Here is a 9,819-nt window from a genome sequence, read left to right on the forward strand (position 1 = left end):
TTTCGAATAAAGTATCTGATTCGCATGTAAGTTTCTTCGACTATAGTTTAATACTTCTAATTGGTCGACGGAATTTAGGAACCCTGTTAAAATCAAGCATGGACAGATTTTTATTAATATGATGAAAGTTGAATGAATGTGTGTAAAAAGCATAAATTAAGAACAGAAAAATAATTTCTTTTTTCGTTTAAACGTATTTTCTTATCCTTAGCATATCTAATTCTCATGCATGGGAATACATACTTGTGATACTGGCATTAAGGTTTTCAGTGTAAAATTTTCACGTATGTATTTAATAACATAATCATTACATGTTAAGCAATAAATAAAACGATTGCAGTTACTTGTAAGTATAATTTATGCCGTTCTATAATTACAACATATATATACAATACATATATTACAATATATATATACCTGATATATAATTAACATATATACCTACTTGAAAGAATTACGGCAGATTACAAACTCATACGTCAACTACTATAACATTTGATTTGTGATAAACTCTCGTACAAATTAAAATAATTTATGGCTATATATCTACAGTAAAAAGGGGTGCGGCCTTAATCATACAATTGGAAAACAACTACATTAAAAAATTTCTAATTGTTTATTTTTAAACCTATGGGAAAACTTGACATAAATGATTTTTATAAAAAGTGTGAATTATTATAAGAATTAACGATAGGAGTGAATAGTATCCGACTATAATATTATGTGACAAATTTTTTTTATAAAATCAATGTAGGATTGACGATATTTTTCTACTGTTTTTGGATGGCCTACAATATGGCTCTTAGGTCATTTTTACATATAGGCGATAGTACATATAAATGGTAAGATAGTTTTTTATATCTCAAATTTTTATATTCATCAATGATTTCATATTACTTACTTATAGTTATATATTTTTTTTCAGTGTTTTTACTGCAATAAAGTTTAAACCTAAATTATATATAGTTGAAGGATATAAACAAATTAGAAATTTTCATAAGTTTAGAGGTAAAACAAAACTATCACAATCATCAAATTCACTACCAGAAGAGTTCCTTAAAAAGCAATCAAGATATTTTCCCAATTTATGGAAACCATTTACCTTTACTATCATAGTAAGAGATTGTTAACATATTAAATTTTATTTCAATTTATACTAAGTTAATTTAAACATAATCCATTGTTTTAGTGTTATAAGTTTTCTTGTGTTTAATTCAGTTTAGTGCAACAACATTTATTGCGACTGCCATTTGGGAGTATGAACGTGTCAGAGATAAAACCTATAGGATAATCAGAAGTTACAAACAATGGGGAATACATGTTTGTATATTGAGACTCATATATAGATTTATTAAAATATTTTATTGCTACATATTACTTTATTTAGCGAACAGGATGGAGACATACAATGGAGAATTGGTGGAAAAACTTATCAGAAGGAGAAAGAATATTTATTCCTATATGTTTCTTAAATGTGTTGATATTTTTGTCATGGCATGTACCAGCATTTCGATTGACAATGTATCGATATTTTTCATGCACTCCTACCAGTAGTGAGTAATACATATCTTTAAAAATATTTATTATAATATAGGTATATATAAGAGTATTGAATTCTATATTATTAATCAAGGTAGATGTTGGCCAATGTTGTTTGTAATATTTTCTCATTGTTCCCTTCTTCATTTAATTATCAACATGTATGTATTATATGGCTTCTCTAAAATTGCTGTGGCTCAACTGGGTAGAGAACAATTTTTGGCACTTTATTTAATTAGTGGAGTAGTATCTAGTTTTTCAAGTTATTTATATAAAGCTGCCATTGGAATAAGAGATCCTTCCTTGGGAGCTGTAAGTATTGATTAAAATTTAATACAAATATGATTTTAAATGTAACAATATTCATACTAATAATTGCAACATAGTCAGGAGCAATAATGGGTGTCTTTGGATTTGTATGTACTCAGTTTCCAAATGCATACCTGTCTATTATTTTTCTTCCAATGTTCAAATTTACAGCGAGTACGGTATGTGTAATTTCATTTTAACTACATAAAGTTTGAGTTTTATATGTGAATTAGATTATATATCTTTTACTAAAAATATCTATGTGATCAGGTCATGAAAGCTATAATGGGTTTGGATACTTTGGGATGCCTTATGCGTTGGCAACGTTTTGATCATGCAGCACATTTGGGTGGAGCATTATTTGGAATGTAAGCCCTTGTACAAAATTTATAAAAATTTATATATTTTCTTATATTATATATTCTTTGTTATAGATTTTGGCAAATGTGGGGTAGTACCAATATATGGCAAAAACGTGAACCAGTATTAGTATTTTGGCATCAAATCCGTGAACCACCTAGATCTAATTAATACCTCCTTGTTATAAAATTAATACTATTACATATTATATATTTGTAATATTATAAAAAATTTTGAAAGTTATAAGAAGTGGAATTATATAAGAAAGAAAATGTATTTATTTTGTTCTTTATAATTTATAATAAAATTATTAAAAATTTTATAGTAAGGAAGAAGATACACAATATGGGATGGATTGGCAAAATTCGGGTGGAGCAGATGAGATCTCGATACGTGTATTACTCAAGATTCCGAGAGTCATTTTGAATCGATTCGATAATAATAAATCAGGAACGATATTATATCCTTTCCTAATAAGTAGATCTTGGTTTCTTGAACAGATTGCATCTGAGTTCATGCTTACATACAGGGTGTTCCGTGTGAGAACTGCAATACCTCATAAGGGATTGAAGTTATTAAAAAAATGTTTTAACAAAAGTTTGTTTGGTTCGAAAGGGGACGTCATATGGTACAAATTATTTTTTTATGGGTCGAGTAGTGGGAAGATTTTAAGATCATCATTTTTCTAAATAGGGTCATATATTTTTTAATAGGGAATCACTCTGAATTTTTCTGATTCGTACCAAAGCTTGAGTTCTCAAGTCTCGGAATGATTCCGCATACTACATACACAGAATAAAAATAAGTAATTGTTATATTTTGCATAGCATAATCTATATAATTAAATATTATATCTCTTTTGAGCTATTATTATTATTATTATTATCATTATTGTAACGTTTATTTTTATTTAAGATTTACTTTTCAATGACAAAAATATAGAAAAAATAAGTACATATATTAAATTAAGATTTAAGATATTTTACATGATGTTTAATATGATCTTCTATGAATGTAGATATAAAAAAGTAACTATGATCATAGCTTTCTTGAAATCTAAGAACTAAAGATAATCCAGCATCTTTTGCAGCTGATAGTAAATTTTCTGGTAGTAATTGTCCATTTTTCAAGAACTTATCTTCTTTTCCCTAAAATTATATACTCATTTATTACAAAACTTTATTTCATAATATAATATCATAGTATAATACCTGGTCAACCAAAATATCCAAAGGAGGTCCATTGTACTTTTTAGCTAATTCTGTAGCATCCCATTCTCTCCATGCAGCATTAGTTTCTGTTCCACCCAAATAACCAGAGAAAGCCTTTTTCCCCCATGGACATGAAATTGGATTACTTATAGGTGCAAAAGCAGATACTGTTTTGTATAAACCAGGATTTTTTAAAGCACATATTAAAGCTCCATGTCCACCCATACTATAGAATTTAAAATAAAATTATATGTAAAGATTCTCATTATTAAAAACTAATGAATAGATCGAATTAGAAACTAAGTAATCCAATTATTAAATAATTAATGGTTGTCCCACTGTTTACCTATGACCCATTATGGATTGTTTGTCTGGTAAAACAGGAAATTTTTCATTAATCAAAGCTGGTAGCTCCTTAGTAACATAGCTATACATTCTGTAATGTTTTTTCCAAGGCTCCTTTACCGCATCAACATAAAAACCAGCACCAGTTCCAAAATCCCAATCATCATCTTCTCCAGGTATATTAAGATTACGAGGGCTAGTATCAGGTGCAACTAAGATTACTCCTTGTTCAGAAGCATATTTTTGTGCACCTGCTTTCTGAACAAAATTAGCTTCTGTACATGTCAAGCCAGATAACCAATAAATGACGGGTACAGGTCCTTCTTCCACTTGCGGTGGAAGGAAGATTCCAAAATTCATTTTACATCCCAATTCATAGCTGTGTTATAAAAAAATTGGTTAAACTTTACTCCAGGAGACCAAAAATTATTGACTTTTTTTCTGCAATTTTGTAGTTTTCGATGTATATAATACGAAAACACAAGTTTTAAGGCGAGGAATCCACTATTTCAAAAGTTATGACTATGTAAAATTGAGCATTTTTAGAATATTTTACACGTTAAATAATCTTGCGTTTTAATAATTTCGATATAAAGAATATAATATTACACAGTACCTTTCGTGCGAATAGACTTTCTGCCATCCGCCGAAAACTTTGTTGCTAGAAACTTCGGTAATATCTGGCATCTGGAAACATTTTTCCATGTTAGAACTAATTAAATTTTTACATTTTAATTACTTTTAAATATATTTCAATAATTTTGTTTGAACATCGTTATTTCATTCATTATCAGAGGGTTATGTAGGGTTAATAAAAAATTGAAATCATTCGGCACATTTGAAATCTTGTGTTATTTGAAATAAAAAAGAAAAAAGAAAGGTTTATTTTACTAAATTAACTTTTTTTTTTGTTCCTCCTTAATTTTGTAATATATTTAAAATATAAAGTAGGTATTATTGTGATTATCATACCTTTTATTATAATGCGAAAAATTACGTACACTATCTGTGATTTGCCACGGACTTTGAATAGTTATGAGTTCTAAAACTCCTAATATAATAAAACTATCAGTTATACATAATCAACATGATGCATGCGTAATCAAATAAATTGATAACAGTTTTGGGAAACACTCGTATATGCTGAATCTATAGTATAAGTTATGTATACTTCATTGTAATGAAAGAAAGTAATACAACCTAAAAGTAATTAGCCGGTGTTTTAATATATATTAAATGGGTTCCATATTTCTAAAAGTCCCATTTTTGGTGATAATTTTTTCATTAACATTTTTAATTATCTTTTAAATATTGCTTAAAATTCTTATTTTACATGCTATTCCTGGTAAATATATATAATAAGAAATAAGTTAACATACAATGTTTAAAAAATTATATTAAAAAGCTTTTTTCATTGATTGTACTTGCACGGAAGCTTCTACAGATAATTGTTTCTGCTTTATATTCCTCCTTGATGTACTTTGTATTGGAACAACTGAAATATAATAATTTTAGATGACTGATAAATTTTTATAATTTAAATTATTATATATGCTTTTATGGACATACTTTCAAATTCTGGTTCTATATTGATGACATTTCTAGTACTTCCCTTAGATGATCCATAAACACTTTCTCTATTTGTACTTTTTGGTAAACATTCTGATAAGTTTGTATTACTATGAGAATGATTGGATCCTGACGATTGGCCAAATAAATTTGTAGGTAATTCTATATTCTGTGATGCTAACAATTTTTTAATGTAAGGCTCAACTTCTATGTGGTGAACTGTAAATTCTGCAATATCTTGCAAAGCAATAGAATTTTGTTCTTGCAGTTCACGTAATTCTATCTCTTTCTATTGAATGTAAATTAAGATAAGTTTATATAATATATTTTATAGTTACTACAAAACACATTATGTAGTTTACAAACCTGCTGTATAAGCACAGTTTTGTCTCCTGTACTTTCATACAATCGTTGAATACTTTTCTGGGCATTCTGTAAACTTTTATCAGCTCTTGATATTTTTTCTTTTTGTTCACGAATGTGATGTTTCAAGTCAGTTAAATATTGGTTTTTATTTTCTTTGCATTCTTGAGTTTCCTCTATATTTTCAAGAATTTTCACATAGTCATTTTGTATTTTCTATTAAAATCATTTTATTTTATGATTGGATATACTCCTTATTTTTTAAGATTATGTTCAACTAAGTATATTGTAGAATACCTGCATATTTTCAGTTAAACACTGTAATTCTTCCTTTTTTTGCTTCAAATGTTGTTCTGCATTCTGCAGTTCTTCATCCAATTTTTTATGTTCTTCTATCTCTGGTTTATTTTGATCATCTGTTGTTAAGGATACCTTATATTTGTCATTACAAACATTTATTACTCGTAATGTATTTTCCATGGCTTGAATTTCATCTTCAGTTTTTCTTATTGTTTCATCTAATTGATCACCCTGTTCTTGTAAAAGATATCTTTCTTGTGCACTTTGAATCTTCATATGAGTAGTACTCATTGGAGTTCCATCAGGATTAGTACCTAACAATGCTATGTAATTGTCATACCTTGCCTGTAATTGCTTTATTCGTATTTTTCTCTCAGCAATAGCACTTCTTAATTCTGAACATTCACCATCTGCAATTCTTTTTTGTACTATTAGAGATTCCTTCTGTACAACAATTTCTGCTTTTCGTTCCCGCATTGCCTAAAAAATATTATCAGAATTATATATGTTACTTTAATATTTTAAATTGCTAATTATTTAATATTTTTATTAATGTTAAAAGTATTATCCTATGAAAAACGTACTGCTTCTAATTCAAGTCTATATCTTTCCAAATCATAAACATTTTCTCCTATATTACACATCATTTTCTCCATTTGAGATACTCTAAGTCGTAGCATACTTTCTTCTACTTGTTTCTCTTCATAACAATTTTGAGCAGCTTTTAATTGTTTTTCTCCTGCATTCATTAGAAGAACAAGATCTTGTTTTTTATTTTGTAAATATTCTAATTCATTGTTATCTTGTGTTATGCTATTTGAAATTTTCCTCATATTATCCTATACAATAAGCAAATAGGTTCAGTGTATTATTTAATAAATAAGTTATTTTGAAACAACTTACTTCTAAAGTAGCAATCTGTTTTTGCAATAACTTAGACACTTTCATTTTTTCATCTAAAGTATTTTGAAGATCTTCAATCTTTTTTTGTTTTTTCTCAACTTCAGACTTGTTATATTCAAGCCCTTTTAATCTGTTCAATTTCATCTCATATTTTCGTACTTCAAATTCTGCTTGGTACGATACTTCCTTTTTATCCTCTAAAATATGTTCTTCTTTGGTATGTAATTTGTCTAAATATTCACATTTTTTAGATTCCTTTTCATATTCCATCTTTAAAACTTTATTCTCGTTTTGTAAGTCTTTTATTTGATTCATTACACGTAAATTTGCCATTTGTAATCGATTCATTTCTTTAGTCATTTTAGACTTTTTTTTCTCTTGCTCCTATATTGTTTCATAATATATTATTTTATTTTATATAACAACAATTATTTAGCAATAAATACCTCTATCATCTCTTCTAGTTCTTTTGCCTTTTCTTCAATGTCCACTTTTTGATTGGTAATGTCTTGCAATTTTGCAGTTAAATCTATTACTTGTTTATCTATTTTCTCTATTTTTGCATTTTTAATTTGAATTTGTGATTCCTTATGTTTTATGTCAGCTCTTACTTGCTGCACACGTTGTGTCAATTCTTTCACAATACCTTTTTGTATAACAAGCTAAAATGTTAAAATAGAGAAAGATTTTAAGCAGGAGGACTTTAGAAGTACTTTAACTTATATTCTTACTTGATTTTCGTATGAAGTAATCATTTCTTTCATGTTGCCCTGTTCTTCCTTCATTGTAGTAAGCTCCTTTTCTAATTTTTTAATTGAATCTTGAATTTGCTTATTATTTTCAATTTGCTCCATCAAGAATTTTTCTGATTCTTGAAGTACTTTTTTTTTATCTTGAGAAATTTCGTACAATGCTTCGGTTTCCTTGCCAAATAATTTATTATGATTACTATATTACTTACAATTAATACAGTTAAAATTTAATTGAAGCTAATAAGTATAATAAAAAATAAAAAATACTTAAATTTTACTAAAACTATTGTTTAATATAAAGACATAATGAAATGTTTAGTTATACTTGAATGACTTTCTTGATATCATTATTTCTTTGTTGTAACATGATTACGCTTTCTTTCCATTGATTAAACATTTGCCGGTATTCTATCAATGCTTGATTATACAATGCAGATGTTCGACTAAGTATAATCTCCACTTCCCGCGCTTCATTAGTTGTTTTAATAATCGAATCACGATATGTTTGCAATTCTTTGCTAAGTTTCTGTCTTTTTAATTCCAGTTCCTAAATAACAGAAAAATCAAATAAATACAATGAAATCTTTGTATGTATATTACACTAGTGCTTCATTCTTAAATTTGTTTACTTTTCTTTTACCTTATATTCTTTTAAGTCTTCTTTCATATATTGTGCTATTAATTCATTATTATTTTCATTTTCATTTAATATCTCCTCCATTTCTCGTAGATTTTTTTCATCATATTTTAGTGTATTTTTCGACGTTTCTATTTTCTTCATCATTTTTTGTAATTCTTTTTCAATGTTTGTTACCATCTCATTTACTTCTTGCCATTCCTTTTGAAAACGTCGCGCCTCTTGGCGAAGGCTCGATTCAGTGTTACAACTCAATCGGTAATGATGGTCTTCAGTTTTAAGTTGCGCCGAATGAGCGGTTAAAAGTTTTTGATTTATATTCTGCTCTGTTATTAAATTGTTAATATGCTTTTTCATCATCTTAATTCGTTCCTCCGTTGATTCGAGTTTCGTACTTAAATTTTCTTTTAGTTTCATTTTCCTTTCAATCTTTAAATAAAAAATTATGTATAAATATTATGAAAAATTAAACAAAGTAAATATAGCATACGTAGAAAATAATAGATTAAGTAATATTTCAAACTATTACTTATATTACTTATATATTTCTATAAATAAATAATAGTACCAAACTAATTATTTATTATAATAAATATTTATTTATACTACTGTGCAAAAATTTACTGTGCCTAAAACTGAAGCGTGCAACAGAACAGACAAAAGAATTTATACATAATGTGCAAAACGCGAGTGAAATTAGTATAGCATAAATGATTGTATTACTTCTTCTTCTAATTGTTTATTTTCTTCATTTGCTACCGGTATTCGAAATCCATCATTCCACCCTAACTCAGTCAAAATTGCATCAATGTTATTATTCATAGTCATATTTAGTTTTGATTCTTCGTTTAAACAATGTTCTGAAAGATAAATTGACGCACGTTTCAAAGATTTTAATGTATAGAAAAAGCGTTTATAGTTTGCCGTCATGGCAACCATGTTTTGTCGATAACGGTAGTGCGTAAATTATAGCAAATTTTGTATTTATTTTATGACCATTTTTCAGTTTTGTTGCAAAAATATGTGTGCTGGTTTACGAATTATTAAAATAAATGCATATATTTTTCCTAATATGAAATTTGTATGGAGTTGGAGTTCGAATTTATTTTTTCTCCTAGATTACATATTTATTTTCAAGAGATCGCGTTTTCAAGGGTTATTTATTACCAGAGAGGAAGTTGTCTCTCTGCTATTATCTATCTGTCTTTATTATGCCCAGCTAGAGAAGAAATTCCTCTCTGCTCTAACGTAAGATATTCTGTGTACAGAATTTATATCTTATACCAGCTTATACTTATAGCATACGGTCAAATAAATAACTCTTGATATTTGCTAGGGAAAACTTTCCGAAAATTGAGCTGTGAAAAATCAACATGGAAAACAATAAAGTTCCTGTTCTTGCGAGACAGATATAGATGAGTAGAGTGTTTCTCTCTTTATCTGAGAAATTCATAGCATGTCACGCATGCACAGAATAAAAACCTTCTTGTTTCCCATGCTGATTTCTTATGACTCAATTTTCGAACGGTTT

General features: G+C 27.7%; 3 protein-coding genes across 3 annotated transcripts; 1 reads left to right on the forward strand and 2 right to left on the reverse strand.

Annotated features, from left to right (window-relative positions):
* Positions 1–123: 123 nt before the first annotated feature.
* Positions 124–2,481, forward strand: Rho-7 (rhomboid family intramembrane serine protease rho-7). Its single transcript, XM_072004328.1, has 10 exons — positions 124–339; positions 553–665; positions 755–842; positions 926–1,115; positions 1,219–1,320; positions 1,388–1,553; positions 1,634–1,851; positions 1,926–2,027; positions 2,119–2,216; positions 2,283–2,481. The coding sequence occupies exons 2-10, from the start codon at positions 650–652 to the stop codon at positions 2,377–2,379; spliced, it is 1,077 nt and encodes a 358-aa protein (XP_071860429.1). The 5' UTR covers positions 124–339; positions 553–649; the 3' UTR covers positions 2,380–2,481.
* Positions 1,645–4,888, reverse strand: LOC139987733 (S-formylglutathione hydrolase-like). The gene is made up of 5 exons (XM_072004330.1): positions 4,737–4,888; positions 4,381–4,451; positions 3,766–4,143; positions 3,420–3,645; positions 1,645–3,356 (listed from the first exon to the last, which is right to left on the reverse strand). Exons 2-5 carry the CDS (start codon positions 4,449–4,451, stop codon positions 3,174–3,176), a joined length of 858 nt encoding a protein of 285 aa, XP_071860431.1. The 5' UTR covers positions 4,737–4,888; the 3' UTR covers positions 1,645–3,173.
* Positions 4,797–9,577, reverse strand: LOC139987720 (coiled-coil domain-containing protein 39-like). Its single transcript, XM_072004310.1, has 11 exons — positions 9,012–9,577; positions 8,292–8,717; positions 7,977–8,198; positions 7,631–7,822; positions 7,346–7,561; positions 6,900–7,283; positions 6,581–6,835; positions 5,994–6,476; positions 5,700–5,912; positions 5,334–5,622; positions 4,797–5,259 (listed from the first exon to the last, which is right to left on the reverse strand). The coding sequence occupies exons 1-11, from the start codon at positions 9,225–9,227 to the stop codon at positions 5,162–5,164; spliced, it is 2,994 nt and encodes a 997-aa protein (XP_071860411.1). The 5' UTR covers positions 9,228–9,577; the 3' UTR covers positions 4,797–5,161.
* Positions 9,578–9,819: the final 242 nt, after the last annotated feature.

The sequence above is a fragment of the Bombus fervidus genome, chromosome 5 (assembly GCF_041682495.2).
Source record: "Bombus fervidus isolate BK054 chromosome 5, iyBomFerv1, whole genome shotgun sequence".
Classification (NCBI taxonomy): Eukaryota; Metazoa; Arthropoda; class Insecta; order Hymenoptera; family Apidae; genus Bombus; species Bombus fervidus.